General features: G+C 42.6%; 1 protein-coding gene across 1 annotated transcript in view; it reads left to right on the forward strand.

Moving 5' to 3' along the window:
- Kcnq3 (potassium voltage-gated channel subfamily Q member 3) overlaps positions 1-21588 on the forward strand; it is a 296401-nt gene extending 274813 nt beyond the window's left edge. The window contains exons 10-15 of the mRNA XM_059247045.1: positions 10108-10310; positions 11240-11342; positions 13806-13937; positions 16201-16299; positions 18655-18739; positions 20801-21588. Coding sequence (XP_059103028.1) covers positions 10108-10310; positions 11240-11342; positions 13806-13937; positions 16201-16299; positions 18655-18739; positions 20801-21535 — 1357 coding nt within the window. The 3' untranslated portion in view covers positions 21536-21588. The remainder of the gene's footprint in view (positions 1-10107; positions 10311-11239; positions 11343-13805; positions 13938-16200; positions 16300-18654; positions 18740-20800) is intronic.
- Positions 21589-22006: the final 418 nt, after the last annotated feature.

A 22006-nucleotide genomic window follows, 5' to 3' on the forward strand; every position in this document is an offset into this window, starting at 1 on the left:
ACATTCCAGTCTCACATTATTATCTCCATATAGTCAGAGTGAAATCTGAAGCTCATCTTATTGCCTCCTCCTGGAACACACAGCCCACGTTTGTTTGTTTGACAACATAAGGAAACAGTTATGTTTCCTGTTTCTTTCTAGATCCAGATGCAGTCTTGAGGGTAAGAAATGGAATCATTTAGTCAGCTAGTCAGCTTAGTTGTGGGAACTCAAGTTCTTGCTTGCTTACAACATGATTGTTTACTTAGGGCTTTCTTGACTGTTTTGGTTCATGTGGACTTGCTTGTGGAACGTAAGCCCAGCTGAATTCATATAGTTGACTGAACAGTTGGCTCTGATAATGGTGCACTTCGTTCTTGGTGTGTATGATCCTGTGATTAACCAAAACAAAAAGATAGGCTCACAGGGAGATGAACAGTTGATATGCCGTGCTGTACAATCTTACATAAATGGAAGCAGCTGGCTCCTCCCATCTCTTCTTACCTGGTTTGAGTATATCCATTGTGATGACTTTGGTTGGGATTCAAAACTTTTGTAATAAAGCATATATGAATGCATATATACATTATGTTACACACACATGCACACACATCAGTATTGAAGCTAAACTTATGCCTGAAATATAAATGTACCCCATAAATATTTGCTGAGTGACTAAATAACAACCAACTTTATCTTCATGCTACCTTCAAAGAGTTGATCTAAAACGCTCACACATCTTACAATGCCATCAACACAAAAATAGCCAGAGAAGGGGTTTCAGCTTCCTTCTACTCTGTTAGGGAGGAATGTCCTAAAGTGTCAGTCATTAATGCCCTCAGTGTTTGTGAGTACAAAGTGAGCTCAGTTAACCCAGCACACACATGATCTTGTCTTAGAGCAGTCGCCTTCAGCCAAAAACTCTTTGTGTATGACTTCATATGGCTCTCCTGCCTACTTCTCTTGGGATTCTGCCTGATGTCCCCTGCCAAAAGTGACCTTTTCTGACTCTTCACTCTTGCCTCATCAGTCTCTTTCCCTTTGATCCTGCTTAAGTGTCCTTCACAGTACTGATGATTACGTAATATACTTGTTTCTCAGTTGCTTTATCTAGTAGACTGGATACCTCTGAGGCACCTAAACATAACCTGAAAACCTGGTCAGCTTTGTGTACATACACAGTGAAAGTGGGTAGATAGAGTATAAGTACATGGATGAGTGGGTGGATGGAAAATGGATAAGTTAATGGACCAATGGGTAGATAGATGGATGGAGGATGGATGAATGGTGAATGGATGAATGTATGGATAGTGGGTGGATGAATGAATGGACAAAGTCTATATTATACAAACATCATGAAGTCAATTTACACTACTCTACCTTATAAAAGAAATGTAATAGCTGACGTATCCATTAAAAGAGTCAGAAGCCTCTGGGAACAAGGATAGGGACTTTCTGGATTTTTCTATTTCATCTTTTATCTCTATTCATTCCATGATGAGTTCACTCTCATAGCTGACTGTCCATGTGTTGATTAATCTTTGTATGCTAGTAACCCCCCCAAAAAATACGTTTTCTTCTTTCCTCTGTAGATTTAATACTCATGAGCCAGCAGTCTGAAAAACACAGGGAACCCTACATATTGACCTAATTTGGTCATATATTTATGCCTTGGACAGTTTCTTTCCTTAGGGAATAGAAACTACTGCTGGCCAACCCTTGTGATATCTTCTACGTGTTAGAGTGAAATAAGTACTGTGAGTGACAAACTCCATTACATTCACTTGAGTGAAGTGAGAGAATAGAGGTAATAAGTTCCTGAATGTAATAAGGTACTTCCTCCTCTCATGAACAGTAAATGCAACAGCAAGTAGACAAAAACAGCCATTGTCTGTGATAGTCATAAAGTCCCTCCATAATTTCACAGTCTTAGTAATAATATTGCACCAAGGAACATCAACATTAAGCCGTACTAAACCTCATTTATTCTACACAGTGTTGAGAGAGGGTAGGATTTCATGTTCTGGACACCACTTTAACCATCAGTTTTAGGATTCAGTATATAGGCATCAAGCATCCTGCTGGTAATTAGAGTGTCTTTGTGATGGAAACTAGGATTTTTAAATTCTAAAAACAGATATCTATGTTGACAACTGCTTGCTTGAACCCAATTGTTCAAGTTGTATTTTCAAACAATTGACTCTGAATAACACACTTCAGAATGTGTATTTGTCTTTGAAGAGCAAAAATGTCATCCCAGACACCTTCCTTTTCTCTTGCCTTGTGATTATGTCTTTCTCATTTAGCAAATTATTCTTTGGATCAAAGGATTTAAAGTAATGACAATAATTTACAAAGAATAAGTGTTGTCTGCCAGGTCTGGCTCTGTGTATATCAAACTTCACAGCCACCCTATGATCTAAATACTATTTTGAATCCTCATTTTATACATAATAACTGAGATTCAAAGAGATAAGAACTTTGCACAGTATCTGTAAACAGAAAGACACACAGAAGGGCTTGGATCCAGCCGGTCTGGGTCCACAGGTCCTGGTCCCAAGCACAGTGCAGTGGCTTCCTTGGTCACTGCAGGTGTCCCTTTGCTTGTTTGTTTTCCTCTACCCTGTCTTGGCTCAAAGAGCTGAAGTCCTTGCCAGAAGAGGAGGCTAGAGAGGCCAGAAAAGACACAGAGCCAGAACCCACTGTGCAAAAGAAGAACATGCAGCCCAGGGCTGTCATTCATCCTTTATCTCTCCCTCTGACATCACCACACGAAATTCATCTCACAGTCATGTGCGCTGTTGGCAATAAAGTCCTTCCAGACCCTAGAATCAGTGATTGTGAAGGGGGATGAGGAATTTTGATAGCAGTTAACCCAATCCCCTAATTTTACTGATGAGAAAATTGCTACTCAGTGAAAAACAAGAGGTTTGAGTATGACCCCATACAATTAGTATTTTCTCCCGCTGTCCAGACCTACAACACTGGCCCAAGCTGCAGAGTAATAGAGATGCTGAAGTGAGGTTTAGGCCAAAGTTGTATATCCTGAGTGATCCCTGGCATATTGTAAAGGCTTTGCCTCTATTTTCCCTAATAAATAATTGGGGTATCATGGCTATTTATAACACACCTTTTACACTGGGTTATGATTAGGTTGGTACATAGGTGTTGGAGAGGAATCAAAAAATAGGTTTTATTTGCAGTGCTGGCCCTGGGCTTGACATTTCATAATACTCCCCACCAAATCTGGCTTTGAGAGCAACATAGAGACAGACTAGACACTGTCCCATCCACCACAGCAGAGGTGTGTGTGACATGGCCTTTGTGACACCATGATACAAGGAAAGCTGGAGAAAAACCCTATGTGGATACTGATTATAAAATGCCACCTACTTCATCAAGCAATGTTGGACAATATTCATTCACAGTTATAATCCAAGTGGGTGACTTACCTTCTCCCATGGGAACAGACTAACTGACAGCTAGTGTATTCTTCTGCGTTCTTCAACGAGTATGGGAACCCCATTTTCATGTCTGTGAAAATGTGAAAAAGGAAGTTCCTCTCTATACAAACCTCATGTAGATCTCCCCCCACGATCTCCTCATTCCTTAAGACAGAAGAATTGGCCCAGCTCTCCTGGTTCCACAAGTCTGAAGGCTATATTATTCAGCCATTCAACTACCAGTGATAGATAATATTAGTGTCCTCAGCTCGCCATAACAAATTACCATAAACCGAATGACTGGATGATTTAAAACAACTGAAATTTACCATGGTTCAGGAGGTCCAAGAGGTTCAAGAGGCTGGAAGTCTGACATTAAGATGTCACCTGGACTATGCTCCCTCCAAAGATTTTTGACGATGCTCTTGTCTCTTCGTGATGGTCATTGGCAATCCTTAGTTTGCCGTCATTCCAATCCATGCCTCTACCTTCAAATGGCCTTTTTCTTTCTGAGTATATCTGTGTCAAATCTCTCTTTTCTTTTTATTATAAAGATACTACTCATTGGACCAAGGGTCTGCCCTATTCTAGTATGACTTTAGCTTGGTTACATCTGTAAAAGTCACACTCCAAGGCGTAGTTTAGGTCTTCAACTTATTTGGAGGGAGAAACAATTCAAACTTCTGTTGTTGCAATCATCTGGATAAGACCCTTTTCTTCTACTCAGAAACTGTGGCCAATGATGGAGAAGCTCTACGTTAGTCTTTGGTGTCTCTTGTTTCCCTGGGTATTTGGTGTTTGGCATCAATGAGCATTTAACCGTAGGCAGATGTGAGCAGCTGCAGGTGGAGCCCTCTAAGGTTGCAGATTCATGAGCCCTGTAGTATTGGGACCATTGGGTCCCACAAGTGTCTCCACTCCTGTGTGATCCTAGGAAGTTAATATTCTTCATCCCCTTAGTGTAGTTGATGTTGAAGCTTCCAGGAAGGGCTAGCTATGGGGATTCTTTGGCGTTGACAGCAGCCAGTGTTACTCATTTCAGCCTGAGAGGTGTCTGTTTGACCAGGACCGGCAGTTTTCCTTCTCTGCCTCTTCACAGCTTTAATCTTTTTCAGTTCTCTGCCCTCTCTCTCTCTCTCTCTCTCTCTCTCTCTCTCTCTCTCTCTCTCTCTCTCTCTCTCTCTCTCTCTCTCCCCCCCCGCCCCGTTATCTATTCCAGCAGCTTTCCTTCTTGCACTGGTTGCACTCAAAACTGTCTGTGCCTTCTTCAGCTGTGAGTCTCCTCACTGCCTTGCTGCTTTCTCAGCCTGTGCTGCTTTGAACACCATCTTCCCGCTGCCTGGGCCATGACTACTCCACTACTGTCTGCCGTGTCCTTCTCTGGGTGACCAGCTCAGCCCACAACAAAAAGCCCTTAATGGGACCAAATGTAGCATCAGCAGGGGAGTCATCCCCCAGAGGTTTACTCCTAGTGACTCGCTCAGGGAGGTCAAGCAACTTGCTTATATGGCCTGAGAGGCTGTTCCTGGGATAATCACAGTCATTAGTTTTAGCCCCATAGCCTTGCCTTGTCAGCACCTCTGTGAGTCATGGCTTATGATATAAACTATTTCAAACAGTCCTGGCTGAGCCTGAGCCTTGTCATGTAGTTTTTTAAATATGTCTGTGGACAGCTCAAGATGTCTGGCAGGAGCATGAGGGTATTCTGGCTGGCTGTTTGACTGACAGTCTTTTTGCTCATGACAGCTAGGGGAGCTGAAGATAATACAATAGCTGCTAATTAGAGAATTGAATTGCCCCATCTCCCACAGTCTGCTTTTTTACAGAAAAATGAATATCAGAAGGAGTGCTGACGATCAGAATTTAAATAATTTGTCATTAACAGTAAGAGTTATTTTAGCAGGGTTGAATATGTTTTAAAGTATCCCACACCAACTCAGTTCCTGAGGGAGATGTAGGCCCACTTTTTCCTTCTACAAAAGCAAATGTCATGTGATTGTACATGGTAGGAAGCTATCAGAATCAAGGTATGAGACTTGAGGTATTCATTGTAACCACATACTGATGAAGATCCTGAAGCTTAGTAAGATTAAAAAAAAAAAAACAGCAACAGAGAACCACACAGTGGCTAGATTTTGAATCCATCTGCCTGGATCCCTTCAGATCTGTAGCCCTTTGTCTTTCCAGGTAGTAGAATTAGGCAGTACTCATGGGAATTAGAACTGACTCCCTTTCTTGGGTTCTGTGTGACTTCAAGCACCCCAACATGACCTCCCTGTGTCTCTATGTCATTGCCAATGAAGTGAGAATCTTGCTAGTACTGACCCCCCAGGCTCGGTTGGGATGAATCTGTTGCAGCTGAGGAGCGTGTCCTCACTAGGGGTCAGTGCTTAGTAAGTGGCACACTACTCATGCACAAAAGCAGCTACGTGGAGAAACAGATTATTAGGGGACCAACACAGGAAAACATTTACTCTTCACTTACATACTCTGTCTTAAGGGAAAAAAGAGGAAATGAAGGAAGGAAGAAAAAGAAAAGAAATAAAATGTAGAGTGTGACTGATGAAGACACTCAACCTTGATTTCTGGCCTCCATTATACAAATGTATATGTGCACATATTCCACACATAATGGATGTTTTGTAAATACTCTCCTTTGGTTGACAGCATATCCATCTATCCATTATTGATTCATTTATTCACTTATTCAGTGAATAAAAAGATTGTCTTATATACCAGGAACCATTTTAGCATCTGAAGATATAACAACAAATAAGATAGACACAATCCCGATCTGCCTCCTTTAAAGATTCCTGTCAGAAGTCCTAAATCTAGAGCACATGTGAAACTCTGTTTTGTATTTCTTCTCAGCACCCAAGTCATGCCCTGCTTTAAAATGACCATCATCATTCTCCCACATGTTCCCTCACACCTGTCCAGAATCCACCAGGAAAGACGATTGCTAATTCTTCACATGGCATCCAAGCTCTTTCTCCTTCCCACTATGACCACCCTGTCTATACCATCGTCATCTCCTGCCTGTAAGGTTTCAGTGCCTTTCTTATCAACCTCTCAGTTTTATTCTTATTCTCCTCTAATTCATTCTAATAATACAAGCAGTTTATGACATGTCTTCTTGATCTGTCATAACCAGATCGGAACCACCTCCATGTTCAGGCTTGTCACTAGTGTATACTCAGAAAGTTATCAGGAGCCTAGAACTCACAAGGTGTTGAGCACATTTTTCTGAATTAGAAAAAATATTAGCTTCATTTTACAGATGAACATGGTTCACTGAGCTAATGGCCTACCCAAGTTGAACTAGTAACTGATGAACAGATTTGAAATGTTTTCTGTCATTCTGGTCTGCCCTCCTTCCATAATGTAGCACACCCTCATTCTACTGAAGCTGTATGTATGAGAGTAGCAAGAAAATCGATTCTTTATTCGTTCCTTCATTTAACAGCATAAAAAAGCTTTTAGTACTAGTGACGTGCCAGTACTTGCTGATGTTGTGTTTGCGATTGAACAAGGTTGTCTCAGCCCCAAAGCTTGTCTCCTGGTTTATCAGCTTTAGTACCATCAGTAGGACAGATGATTCTCTGTTGTGGGTTCTGTCCTTTGTCTTGCTCTCTGTCCTTTGCCTCTATCCACAAGAAGCCAGTAAAGTTTTCCAAATTGTTGTTTAATTGAACTGTCTATAGATGCTGCCAATGACGTCTAAGAACATCTTATTTAGTAGAAGAGTCAACAGTGAGTCTGATTTTGAGTGATGGTGGCCAAACACCATGGATGAAAAAAATCTTGGCTTATGCTAAGGGAATATTGAATGGTGGATGTTACTTTGAACATCTGGGTGTGCTGTATTGTTATCCTGGACACTAATGCTCAGGCACCAGGCAAAGTTTCAGACAAGAGTAGTGGTAATTCAGAAGTAAGAAGAAATAGAGGTTCTCCAGGTAGACATCAGAGCACATTAAGGATCTGAATGTCAGATAACTTGGTAGTGTTGAACATAGCTAAAGTTCCCTGGATCAGAAGTAGGAACCCAGGGCGTGTATCTACCAAGAGACAACAATATTGGTTTTACTTTTCCATCCCCAGTTCATCTATTTTCAGTTTTTCAAATGCAGGTGTGGATATTATTTGTCTGCACTTAATAAATCGGGGACTCTTGCTTTCCAGGGGAAAGTGCTGTCAGCAGCTTCTACACTGTACTCTAATAACAGGGCCTGCATTATGCACTGGGAGTCCATATGGAGAAGGACAGAGATGAGTTTTGAGTTTCAGTCACCAACTTTGGCTTGCATTTCATTATCCTTTGGGGTCTTGGATTTCAGGCAACCCAATTAAGAAGTAAGCTGAGCATCCACTTTGCTGGAGGAAGAATTCTGTAAGCCTCTTAGGTGTGGGGGCTGAGGCTTCTGTGCCAATGTATCTGGATTCCTAAGACAGTCTAAAGTGTAATCTGTGACCAGTGGGCTGTTAAATGAAACGTGGCCAAAGCAATTCAGACTCTTAAGATTAGCAGTGAAGCATCTGAATTCCAGGAAAATGAATCCTAAATCTCAGAACTGCTTGAGTAAGAGGGTCTTCTCATTATCCTTCTGATGTTCAGAGGTCATGCTGAAATTTCAAGGCAGGACAAAGTGGCTGTCATTAATTTTGTCCTTATTTAGTTTATCTGTAATTAGGATCTTCACATTTTAGCTTTTACCCAGGCAGAATGAGTTTTGAGGAAAGCATTAAGTAAATACAAAATGCTATATAAATCCCCTAAGCTCATCCCACTTTGTATAATTTTTTTTTAAAAACTGAAACACAAAACCCTGCCTTTATGCCCCAGGGAATTACATTGATCCTTTCCACACATGTCATCAGCCTTCTCCTGCTTCTACGGGAAGAGGATTATTTCCAAGATAGTGATGACAGCCAGAGCTTAGTGGAGGCTTCCTGTATCGTAGATGGGGATAAGCACTTTCCATGCATTATCACATTTAACATATAATAAGCCCTGTGAATACAAGTATAAGGTCACCATCTTGCACGTAAGGAATCTGGCAACCAGAAAAATGAAATTATGTGTCCTGGGTCCATCACATGGATTATCAAGATGTCTCCCTCCACACAGCCTAGTTTTGTTCTAAAATTCATACCTGAAGTATGCTAACTATCCAGAAGTGCCAAGTAGGGGGCTGTTCCTACTCTGTGACTCTGTGGCACAAACTGAGATGAAAATGCACAGTCTTCATAAAATGTGTCAAATGTCAAACAGAGTAAAACCCATGTCTTTGGAGGACTAGAGTACTGAATTTCCAAGAGGGCAAGTTTAGCCATAGTTTTAAATAGCATGTAATCATGAGGTTGACTGAGATGGCAAGAAAGGGCACTGGCAAGTAAGAGAACTTATGCGTCTTGGGGAGTGGAATGTAGAGCAGAACATACGCTACAGATGGTGAGATGGCTCAGCAGGTAAAGGCACTTGCCAACAAGCCTGATGACTTGCATCTGAGCTCCAGAGCCTATGTGGTGGAAGGAGAGAGCTAATTCCTTCAAGTTATCCTCAGACCTCCACGTGTACACAGCGGCACACATGCTTGCACACCCACACACAACATAAATACATGTTAAATATTTAATGTAATGTATAGTTAGGAAAGAAACGTTGTATTGAAACAATGCTTATGAAATGCAGTGTTGAAATGGAGTCAAACAAGAGCTTCTCTGTAGTGAGCTTTATGGCATACGTACCTGGTATCAGGTTGAATGCTCTCACGATATTGGATCAGGGATGAGTTTGTTACCTACATTCATAACGGAAAAGAGTGCTAAATTTTGATTGGAAGTTAGCAATTTAAAGGTGTAATTTTCCCACCAAAGCTCATGAACCCACTAGGTTCTGTCAGAGGAATCTGTTTGTGGAAAGCAGGTTTATGTAGTTTTATATCCCTGCTTTATGTAGTTTATGTCATTCTCTTATGTATGATTGATGTGTGATGAGAATTTGTCTATGCCCTTCGCTATTTGGATAAAATGAAATGGTAAGGAGAAAAGGGAAGTTATTGATATAGAAAAGAGCATGAAGAAAGAAGAAATTTTGTTGTATATGACTATACATTAGTAGCTCAATCTTGTCCATGGAAGATCCATTCCAAGAAACTGCAGATAATATTGAACCCTATAGTTGCTGTGCCTTTTTCCTATACATGCATACTAAGATAAGGTTTAATCAATTAGGTATTGTAAAGACTAATAAAGATAACCAGTAAACAATTAGGAAAACATACTCTCAGTAAGTGAATGTACCCCCTACTCTCACTTTATTCCCCCTACCCAACTACAGTGTTGTTTTTAGATTGGTTCCCTGCAGGCTCTTGAAACTACTATGGTAAAGGATAGTACTGTATATCTTGCCCCTGGTTTAGGTTCCATAGAAGCACAGGTAGAACTCTGGGGACATTGGAAATTTACTCAAGATGTCATGAGTAGTAAAAGTTCTGAGCTAGAATTAAGGTGTGAGCCACTCCTCACCCCCATCCCAACCCGTCTGCTGCAGCAGGTTAGCTCCCTAGGTGCACAGTTCCCCTGCATCCTCAGGAGAGAATGTGAGTCTTTACGGAGGGCTGGGAAGTTACGAGAACCTGCACTGAAGGAGGAAAATTGTTCACTTTTGCTTATTTTGTAGCCAAAAGCTGGGTCTCTTGGATCGGGTTCGCCTTTCTAATCCTCGTGGTAGCAATACTAAAGGAAAGCTATTTACCCCTCTGAATGTAGATGCCATAGAAGAAAGCCCTTCTAAAGAACCAAAGCCCGTTGGCTTAAACAATAAAGAGCGCTTCCGCACCGCCTTCCGCATGAAAGCCTACGCTTTCTGGCAGAGTTCTGAAGGTAATGTCCTGCTCTCTCAGCTTCTCCATGTCCTCTCCCGGCCCTCCCTTCTCCTTCCTCACCTTTCATTCTCTCCTCTGAAGAGCTCCTGCCTCCACAAAACAGTCTCTCTCATCCCTCCTTCCACCAACTTCACGCCTCACTTGATTTGTCTCGTGGGCTGGATGCATCAGTGACATAGTCCGTGACTCATCAGTGAGGACACTTCCCGGTGAACTAGGCTAGAATCATGACTGCACCCCAGCTCAAACCTTTCCAAGGAACCTTAGGACCTGCACTGTGGCTGGAAAGGGAAGCCATGATGAAGGCAACTAGAAGAATGCAGAGAGGCAGGTGTAGAGCCTTCTGGAAAGAGGCACACCAGCACCCCCAGGGATGGAGAAGAGGGATCAGAAAAAAATACCCTGTGTGTTAAGTGCTAAAGGAACAATGGCCTCAGGCACTTCTGTCACTTAACAGAAGAGAAAATGAGGACAGTATCGTCCTCGATGGCTGAAGCCACCAAGCCCTGACACTCATCATAATGCTCCTTCTTCTCTAAAACCTCCAAGGTGTAGAAGGCTCAGAAAGTGACCTCCTAAGGTCACAAGCAGGGATGCTGACAGGACAAGAATTTTGACTCAGGTGTGTCCGAGTCAGAGGACCACACCTGTGTTTTTTTGCCACTCATGTGATCACCTGCAGCTGCAGAGCTCACCAGAATTACCTGCTAGAATTCTCCGCCACTCCTGAGTTCTGACCTACTCAAACTTCTATACCACACAGTGGGGATGCTAAGGATGGATAAATGGTGTCACAACTGAGGACCACAGTGTGGGAACAGAGATAAGGGGTGACTAATATACATACTGGAGATTCTGGTTCCATGGTGGACTCTTGATATTTTCCATTGATAATGGACTAAATTAACATATATGTCCCCCTCACAGATGCTGGGACAGGCGATCCCATGGCAGAAGACAGGGGCTATGGGAATGACTTCCTCATTGAAGACATGATCCCCACCCTAAAGGCTGCCATCCGAGCTGTCAGGTAATGACACCTCTCCACCCCCGCGACATACATTCCCAGGCCCCAACTTCATCTCCATAGGACACAGCTGGTAAATTGCCCTTGGACCTTGGGAAGGAGACAGGAGCCTCTTCCTGGTCACCTCGAGCCAGGTCCTGTGGCTACTTCACACTCTATGGAGAACACTACCTAGAGTACAATGATTCTTCCTTAGACAGTTGACACAGGGATGCCTGTTTGGAAACAATGTTGCTTTAAACCTGTTAACAGCACATCGATCCAGGATACCTCTTTCTGGCTTTAACCAGCACTTACTAAACGGGTATCAGAATGAACAATGTAATGACATGGAGCTTTTCCTGAACACTCACCTAAGTCATTTGGTATAGCTTTTCTTCTGCCTGTATCCATCCGTCTATCCTTTTTAATCAGCATTTTAACAGGATAACAAATTATAGACATTTTTATGTGATTAAGAGACCATAATACGTTCTAGTGTGCTTCAGAATTATTCAGGAAAGTCAAGAGAGAATACTACTTCTCAAATAAAATATAGCAGGATATGGATGTACTCTCACTTTAATGGGTAGCAGAAATTAGTTATAATATTTTCAGCAAGATTTCCAATGCAGTAGACCAGGGAGGACAATAGTTTTGTAAGATGTGGTACTCACCATCATATATGATATGACAGGAAGGCAGTTAGGTAAATGTGTCTGTTGCATTGGTTGCAGACTGATCAGTCTCATCAGAGAAAAGCAGTTGGTCAAACTGATCCAGAGGGGGGCTCTACGGAGCTATCCCATGCTCCCATCCCTGCACACCAATTTGTACCATTTTTTCAGATGCCTTAATTCAAGAAATGGTAACTCCTTTTCTATGGTGGCTGCATCACATCACAGACCAGAAAACAGAGAAATCCAGACAGAGCAGGGATCAATCTGTACATCTTGAAGTGCCATCCCAACCAGCATCTTAGGTTTTGTGATCCCTAGGTCTTTGTCTCAAGATTCAGCATTGCCATCACACAGCATAAGTGAGGGAGCATGGGCTGAGTTCCATTAGAACATTCTGTTCAAACGGCAACAGGCGGATTTGACCTTTGAGCCGCCGTTCAGTGTCTCCACTTCAAGTGAAGCTAAGTAAAGGACAGTTGTAAATTCTGTGTCGTGGTGAGTAAATTGATCAATATGCTCAAATTGTCTTCAGAAGCTACAGCCATGGTTTAAGACAAAAATGTATTTGAATTGTGTCATTCAAGAGACGTGTGCCAATGGGAACTGGAAGGGCCTGGCATAGGCAGGACCTCCTGACACTATGAGTGACTGAATCTAAGCTTAGATTGGCACTATGCACAGAAAGATGGAGTCCTCAGAAGACAGTGGCTTTTGAGAGTGGCATAATTGATTTTCAGGAATGGGGAGGTGAAGGTGTCCCCATGTTATAATGAACCTGTACAAATTCACAGAACAGAGCCTTTCTAAGGAGCCCAAAGCAAAAGAATTAGAAACCATGGTTCTGGTTTGATTTGGTTTGTTCCTTTGTTTGTTTGTGGATTTTGAGACTGTGTCTTGTGCACCCCAATTAACCTCAAGCTCACTATATAGTTGAGGATGACCTTGAACTCTTGACCCTTCTATCTCCACTCTTAAGTGGTGGGACATAGAATACTATGCTTAGGTACTGTTATGACTTGAAAGTAGAATGTGCAGGCGTTTGCAAACCTGGTCCCCAGCAAGTGATACTGTTTTGAAGGTTGGCATGGGCCTAGCTAGGAAAAGTTAAGACAGTAGTATAGCGGTGGCACTTCAAGATGTACAGATTTATCCCTGCTCTGTCTGAAGCTCTCTGTTTCCTGGTCTGTGATGTGACGCAGCCACCTTAGGCTCTGGATGGTACCAATTAGATCTGTTTCCTCCTCCACACCTTCCCCACCAAACATTCACATAAAACTAGGAGTGAGAATAAACCATTCCTTCCTAAGTCATTTCTGTCAGTTATTCTGACACAGTTGAATTGAGAAATTTAACAAGCAGCTATTGAAGAGGACGAGCATCGGCCATAAAAAGCAGTGTGGCAGTGACAGCCACCAAGAGCTTTGTTGACACGAATGCCTGGCTCTGGTCCAGCTCTGACATTCTGACCTAGGAGACATGGCATTCTCAGAGCCGTGACTGCTCTTCTGCAAATTGATTAGAAGACCGGTCATAAAGCATGACACTTAGTGTCACTTATGTGATGAATGTTCAACAGCTGTTCAAAAGTTGTCATTACTTCAATTTTGTAATTATTCAAATGATTGAAAGAGTGGCAGTAGTCAGCCTAATCGACGCAAAGGGACAGAACCAGAACCCAAGGCCAGCACTCTGCCATCCAGGAGCTTTCTCTTCCTTCTTCTCTCCCCCTGCCTCTGGTGTTTGCTGGACGTGCATTCTGGTGTCCTTCACTGTCTGCCCATGGTGAACAAATGCCTTTGCCTTACAGAATTCTACAATTCCGTCTGTATAAAAAAAAATTCAAGGAGACTTTGAGGCCTTATGACGTGAAAGATGTGATTGAGCAGTACTCCGCAGGACATCTTGACATGCTTTCCAGGATAAAGTACCTTCAGACAAGGTAACACATTCAGATGGGAAGGGCCCATCTGCTCTCTCAGCTACTGGGGAATCCAAGTCAGATGACCATAGAGTTTTAAGAGACAGGCATTCAGAAGTAATCCAAAATACAGCAGAGAAACTTCAACAACAGACATGCCCATCAAGCATTGTAGATGTATGGGCCAACAAGCTTTACTCTCAGACTCAGGCTTGGCAAGGTATAGAGAGTAATGGAACCATGGTGACCAGAGGCTTCTGTCCCTTCCAAAGATGATGATTATTACTTTGTTCTGTTTAGTCCAGTTTTTCAAAGCTGCAGAAAAGCCCTGAGACATAGCCATGGCCAGCATCAGCTCCCTGATGGACTTGATGGAGAAAAGAAGATGTGTATATGTCTAACTATTTCCTGACTATGGTGCTTTGGATAACTATAAAACTCGGATCATCTAGACAGCTCAGCTAATTCAAAGTGTAAAATTTTAACCACACGTTAAAATTTTAAGTGTTATACATAATAGTGAGAATATGGAAAAATTGAAACCATTTAGGGAGATTTTTAAAAAAAATAATACTACACTTTTATTGAGCTTCTAGGTACTTTACATTGATGTATCTTGTCCATTAGGATCCTATAAGGTACTTATCATACAAGTATCCTAATTATGATGGGGAAACCAAAGCTGTGAGGGCAGATTAACCCCAAATTGCCCAGTCAAGAAATTAAAAACTCAACATAAATATATGTATGTCAAGGATGATATCATCACAAGACCAGAAGATGAACTCTGCCTGGATCTAGCAATCATATGAACCAATGTGCTGTGCTGTGTGTGTGTGTGTGTGTGTGTGTGTGTGTGTGTGTGTGTATGTGTGTGTGTGTGTGTGTGTGTAATTAACACAAAAATGAACATGTGTTTGCTCAGAAATACACATGGCATGTGTGATGTAATTCCCTCATAGGAGAGGCCTTAAAAGAAACTGACACAATTCACGTTGACTTGGGCTTCTGCTTTCTCATCCAATTCGTGTTCCCCTACTGGAGTGTCCTCCAGGCTTAGTTGGAACACTGCACCAATGAGGCTTTGGTGGCAGTATTAGCTTGCGAGTATATTTATTCATGACTGTCCCACACATAGTAGTAAATAGCAAATCAGGGTTCAACACCTACTGACCAAATTTGTGATGTATGAACAAATTTTCAGTCCTCCATGCTATCAACTCTGTAAGTACGGCTGTGTGAGAGACAGAGGGAGATAGCATGCTGCCAACAACAGGCAAGACTCCAAAAAATATTAGGCAGTTTTAGTGTTTACAGAATAGACAGTTGCACTGTCATGATTTTTGACAGTTGTCAAGAAAATGTGTTTCTGGAGATTATGGCTAGAGGTTGCCTGCCAAGATGAAGAGTTGTGTATACTTCAGTGGCCCAGACAGAAAGTAGGGCTGACTTCAAATGATGCCTTGAGTGTCTGTTGGAAACGAAGCGGAGTTCACGGGGGAAAATGTGACCCAAGACTATTTCAGAATGCTTCTTAGTGGTCATCCTGACAACCCCCACCTCTGTCCCTGCCCCACAGCATGATGGACAGCATGTTGAGCTGGTGTTTTGTATGGAAATAGAAGCACGGTGCCAGAGCTAGGGTTAAGCCATCCTTCCATGCATAGCATCGTGTGGTCTGTGCAGCTGAAAATGGATCCTGGAGTCTGACAGCAAAACTCCTCTAATTAGGTAGCTTGGGGATGGATAAAAGAGCTGGAAGATTAGATAGGCTTGCAACATAGGTGTGGCATTTGCTATAAGGGATAAGTCATAGCCCTCTCCCCAACTCTGCAGATTATCTCCCTTTGGTATCCTGGGGATGAGAAGATGCCCTTGCACCCCCAGACTGAAGAAGATATCGATGTCCTGGCTGGCAATTTCTCTCCTTTTGTTCCCACTCCTCTGACTGTCCTCCCTTTTCTTACATATTCCAAACACACATTTGAATTAAAAAATGTAAGAATGCTGGGTGCTGGAGAGATGGCTCAGTGGTTAAGAGCACTGGCTGCTCTTCTGGAGGTCCCCAGTTCAATTCCCAGAAACCACATGATGGCTCACAACCATCTGTAATGAGATCTGGCGCCCTCTTCTAGCCTTTAGGCATACATGCAGGCAGAACACTGTATATATAATATAAATAAATCTTAAAAATAAATAATGTTCTCACAACAAGAAAGCTTTGTGTCATCTAATCTCTCCTTGTTTTTTTTTTTCTTTTTCTTTTCTCTTCTTCTTCTTTCAGAATAGATATGATTTTCACCCCTGGACCTCCATCCACTCCAAAACATAAGAAGTCTCAGAAAGGGTCAGCATTTACCTACCCATCCCAGCAGTCTCCAAGGTGGGGCATGTGGTCGTGGACTGATGGACTGTTGAGCACAAGGCCTGTGCAGTATAACTATCCCCCAATCCCAGCCTGGGTGCTTTATGTGGGGGACGTTGCCCTCTCCCAAATGAAATGAACAGAGAGTTGGAAGGCTGGTTCAGGTTGTGGCCATTTGAAAAATCCTCTGTACAGGTGACTTCCTGCCCCTATTCCAAGAACGCATATACTTACTTCTACGGTTTTTAGGATAGAAAATAACTAGTGTTCTGGCTATAAAACACGAAGAAACTCACGAGTTTTGTAGAAACAGAGAATGTATCTGGTGTTAGCAGAGCATATACATTCTTGGTCAGCTCATTTGCTTTCCCCTGCACAGTACCCTGAGGGTCGACTGATATCCCTTCCAAGACAAAGTGAGAAGGTGTTCAGATGCCAGGACCCCCAACAGCACTGTAAATCAGAGAATTCTCACTCCAAAAAAAATACTTTAAATTTTTGAACAAGTATTGTCCCTTTTAAGAGTCCATTGTTTGCGTTTGCACCTCTTTGTTCCAAAGCATCTTTAAGGCAAGCAAGACAAGTGAGTGAGGGGCTACTGTGCACTTTCTTCTTAGGAGGAAGATCACTGGTGTGCTGAAAGAAGGCATCTACTCTTCAGCCTTAGGCTTGGCATGAGAAGGAATACTGGAACCTGAGGCTCTGCCCCATCTAGTGGGAATAACTGTTACTATGCTCTGTTGTAGCTAGTGTTAACAAAGAGCCCTGTTTCCATATAATCCATTTTCAAATAAGTATCTTTTAGAGAGTTCTACTTTTTTTTTTCAAGACAGGGTTTCTCTGTATAACACACTCCTGGATGTCCTAGGACTTGCTTTATAGACGAGGAGGCTGGTCTCAAACTCACAGAGATCTTTCTGCCTCTGCCTCTGCCTCCCGAGTGCTGGGATTAAAGGCGTGTACCACCCATGCCCAGCAAGAGTTTCACTCTTATAAATTTTTATTTATTTTACTTTAATTGACTAGTTAATTAACTTGGAGGCTTTGTATTGCTTTGATTTTTGTTTTTGAGACAGTGTCTCACTACATAGCCTAGGCTGGTCTAAAACCCATGCCAGTCCTTCTTCTTTGGGATTGCAGGCATGCAACAATTTCCTCATTTTTGAGATGGTACTTGGGATATTTTAAGACTTTTTCAGAATCCAGTCTGATAGTACACACCTGTAATCCCAGCACTTGAGAAGTGAACACAAGAAAGATCTTGAGTTTGAGAGCACCCTGAGGTATAGAGGAGATCCATCTCAAAATAAACAAATGAATAAAACATAATACAGAATAGCACTATGTGGACTGTTTCCTATGAATTCTCACATGTAATGCTCTAGCAGACCTCCAAGGCAGGCACTTTATCACACCCATATCATACATAATAAAAGTGACACTAAGAGATATTAACTCCCGAAGTCACAAAACTAATAAGAGAAAGTGTCTGGGTTTGACAGAAGTCTGTAACTATAGAAACCGTGGAGCTTATCTTAGGATTTGTAAAGTAAGCAAAAATTTGCCCAGAAAATAGGTAAAGGGACACTCAAAACTCTCATTTCCCCATGTTAACTAATGAATTTTAATTAAACATCTAATTGAACGTACCTATGCAGGACAGATAAAACACTGGCGGGCTGGATGTAGCGTGAGGCTACTAATTTTTTAAATTTGCCTTAGCTGAAGACTCTTCAGATGAAGAAGTAACTTAGCAGAGACAACAGCTTAGAAAAGGGAAAACAATCAGCTGTCAAGAGAAAGCCCAACTCAAATGGATTTTAGCAACAGCAAGATTCTCTGAAACATCTCATCTCCACATAGTGTAAACATACTGGAATAAACAAAAATTTAGACAGCTCATAGTTGTACATAAAGAGAAAATACAGCATCATTCCAGTATTGTTTTCCGGATTCAGCAGGTGTTTGGCATTCTTAACAAAATGGACCGGATGAAATGTGTATGCCTATTCCATAGAATTTCAGAGATGAGACAATTCCTCCTTCATCCCCCACAGGGTAAAAGCTCTGAAATTGAAAGGTAAAGGAATTTAATTTAAAGGAATAGACAGTCTAGGCATTGTTAGATACTTGATAAACTCCAACACAAAGCAAAGCCTCCGTCACCACAGCTTCCTGTCTGTTTTCACATCCCCCTACAGGGAAGGTAAGTATACAATCAATAGTCCTGACTAAGTGTGTCAAAATAACCTCCTCTAGGCTTTGGCAGCCTGTATGAGAACCATGGTCGAATGCATGGTCTTCCAACTTAGAATGACCTTGCACAGTCAGAATGGATGCAATGATCTTATGGAATTGTTGGCTTTTCCCTAGGAATGAACCATATGTAGCCAGGGCAGCCACATCAGAAACTGAAGACCAAAGCATGATGGGAAAGTTTGTAAAAGTAGAAAGACAGGTAAGCCTCACCAAAAAAAGATAGCATGTAAACTTCTTTTCTTTTTTTTAGATTCATTTATTATTTTATGTGTATAAATATTTTGCCTGCATATATCTGTAGGCATCACATACATGACTGATTCCTGCAGAGGTCCCTGGAACTGGAGTTCTGGATGGTTATGAGCCACCATGTGGGTGGTGGGACGCAAGAACAACACTTGCTCTTAATTGCTGAGCCATCCTTCCAGCTCTATAGTACTTATTTTCAGATTCCATTATTTTCATATGGAGATAAGGCATTCTAAATATCACCTGCCATGGGAAGTCAGCAGAGCCAGGCACACTGAGCCAAGGCAGGTCCAAGCCCCTCCCCGCTCCACCAAGGCTGCGCAAGGTGCCACACTACAGGCACCAGGCTTGATTTGGAGGAGGTGGGGATGGGGGGTGGCTTGGGAGGGAGGGCTGGGGGGTAGGAGGAGGGAGGAGGTGGGATCTGTGGATGGTATGTAGGGTGAGTAGAAAATTTCTTAAAAAAATGAAAATAAAAAAGAAATATCACCTACCACTACAAGAAAAAAAAGAAAGATACAGAAATTAATTCCCTAGTTTCACTTTTACTGGCTGGGTGATCATCTGCAAGTTAATTACTGTTTTGAGCCTCAGATTTGCTTGTCTGCCATACAGGGGATTAAATACATCACAAAGTTGCTATAAGGATTAAATTGATTACAATACATGTAATTACTGACACATGTGAATTACTTAGAATGTTAGCTGGTGTACAGTAACTAGTCAACAGATAGATGGTCACTGCTATCCAGATGCTTCATGATAGTCCCTTAACAGATGTCACTTCTGTACCCATAGTTTCACGTTCCTTTCTGTTCTCTTTTGCTCTAGTTCCAATCTGTGGGCGACCTTCATGAGAAGGCCTGGCAGGGGGCTAAGTTATGGGTAAGGGCCATTCAGGGTACAAAGAGAGGTTCACTCAATTGACCCCATGTAGCTCATCTCTGTCGTCCACTAGGTAAATGGCTCTATCAGTTCCCTCCCGGACTCATGTCGATTCTTTTATTCATCACCCAAATCTAATCCATGTAGGGGAAATAGAAGCAAAGCTCAATGATTGGTCTGTTGCTTCTTATTTTTAAATTTTAATTTATAATCTTTGTTCTTCTATTTCCTAGCTCTGTAACCTTTCACAAGTTGTCACCTCTCTGGTCACTGAGCCATCACTTATGAAACAGACATCACAATAGCATTCACATTGTAAGGTTGTAAAAATTAAGTAAGTCACTAAAGTGCATAAAATAAAGTCCCATAGCTGGTGCCTACGTGTCCCTTACAACCATGGCTCAGATATACCTTTTCTGTGACCTGTCCTGAGTCTCACAACCCATCCATCCAATGAGGTTCTTTACTTACCTGATTTAGTGAGCTGCAGGGTATCTGAGGGCAGATATCACACACAAAGGTGTACAGACTTGTGTAAATACCCAAATATTAATTGTCAGGGAAGGAACATCTCTATCACACACAGATGTGCACACATTTGTACAGTTGTGCTCACAAACACTCAAACTTAGGAATGCCATGACCAACACAGAAGCAGCTTCTGTCATTTCCTGAGGGCCCCTGTTGGGTCTCTAGGTCTGTAAAACTCCATTAATGCTAACACTGTCCTCCAGAGCTTATGTCACCGGGTATCAATAACAGACACTAACAACCTCCCTGTATGCTTGCATATAAGGAAAGTCTCAAAAAAACAAGGACCCCACTCCTTGACTGAAATAGTATCACCTCTTGCAGGGGGATAATGAAAGCCTGTAACACTTATTTTCAAGCTGTCTGTGGGGTTCTAATCTTTGACTCCAGGGGACATCCTTGCCTGTCTATTTCTAGATAAATGTTACTGTGTATATGGGACCTCCTAGCAGAAGGCTTGGAGGCAGTTAGAGTTGCTGCTATTACTAAGAATTGCAGAACATCCCTTCTGAGAAGCAATGGTATATAGTGACTGTGACTCTCACCCCCGCCCCCATCCCGAGGAGCAGTGATTCCAGGTGCTTGTATTTTCCAGGTTCATGACATGGGGAAGAAACTGGACTTCCTTGTGGACATGCACATGCAGCATATGGAGCGCCTGCAGGTGCATGTCACAGAGTACTACCCGACTAAGGGGGCCTCCTCCCCAGCGGAAGGGGAGAAGAAAGAGGACAACAGGTACTCTGATTTGAAAACCATCATCTGCAACTACTCAGAGACAGGCCCCCCAGACCCACCCTACAGCTTCCACCAGGTGCCCATCGACAGAGTCGGCCCCTATGGGTTTTTTTCACATGAACCTGTGAACCTGACCCGAGGGGCACCCAGTTCTACAAAGGCTCAGGCCACCCTCCCCTCCTCGGGAAGTACATATGCAGAGAGGCCCACAGTTCTGCCCATCTTGACTCTTCTGGACTCCTGTGTGAGCTTCCACTCCCAGACAGAACCGCAAGGCCCCTATTCGGACCACATCCCACCCTGCCAGAGACGCAGCATCACCAGGGACAGCGACACGCCTCTGTCCCTCATGTCCGTCAACCACGAGGAGCTGGAGCGGTCTCCAAGTGGCTTCAGCATCTCCCAGGACAGAGATGATTATATGTTTGGCCCCAGTGGGGGATCGAGCTGGATGAGGGAGAAGAGGTACCTGGCTGAGGGGGAGACGGACACAGACACAGACCCCTTCACGCCTAGTGGTTCCATGCCGATGTCATCCACTGGGGATGGCATTTCGGATTCCATATGGACCCCTTCCAACAAGCCTACTTAGAAGGGGTCACTGGCTGACTCCTGGTACTGTAGACGGACTTTGTACAGCTCACTTACTCTCACACCTAGCACTCACAATGGTGTAAGTGGCTGTGTCAGGCGCATGCATGTGCGCGGTGGTCCCCCCGCTGCAAGCGGGGGCTTCTCACAGCCTTCCTCCCTCCTGTGTCACTGCAACAGAGTCACTTCCTTTTCAGCATGGTTTGCATGACTTGACACTATATAAACGGCACCGTTAGTCTCTTCTAGATACACATTAATCTCCTCTTCTTACTCTTAATCATGAGTGAACAAGGACAGGGAGACTTATTGATGAGCTGTGCTATTTGTTTGGTTGGCTGGTTTGGGTTTTAATTTGGATAAACTGGGAGCACCAATTTAAGTTATTTCTAGGCTCACTTCTCCTTTGTATAAAATGCTCCAGTTAATCAAGTGTTTTCTAAAGCAAGGGAATACTTTTCTCAACCAAAAC

The sequence above is a fragment of the Peromyscus eremicus genome, chromosome 20 (assembly GCF_949786415.1).
Source record: "Peromyscus eremicus chromosome 20, PerEre_H2_v1, whole genome shotgun sequence".
Taxonomy (NCBI): domain Eukaryota; kingdom Metazoa; phylum Chordata; class Mammalia; order Rodentia; family Cricetidae; genus Peromyscus; species Peromyscus eremicus.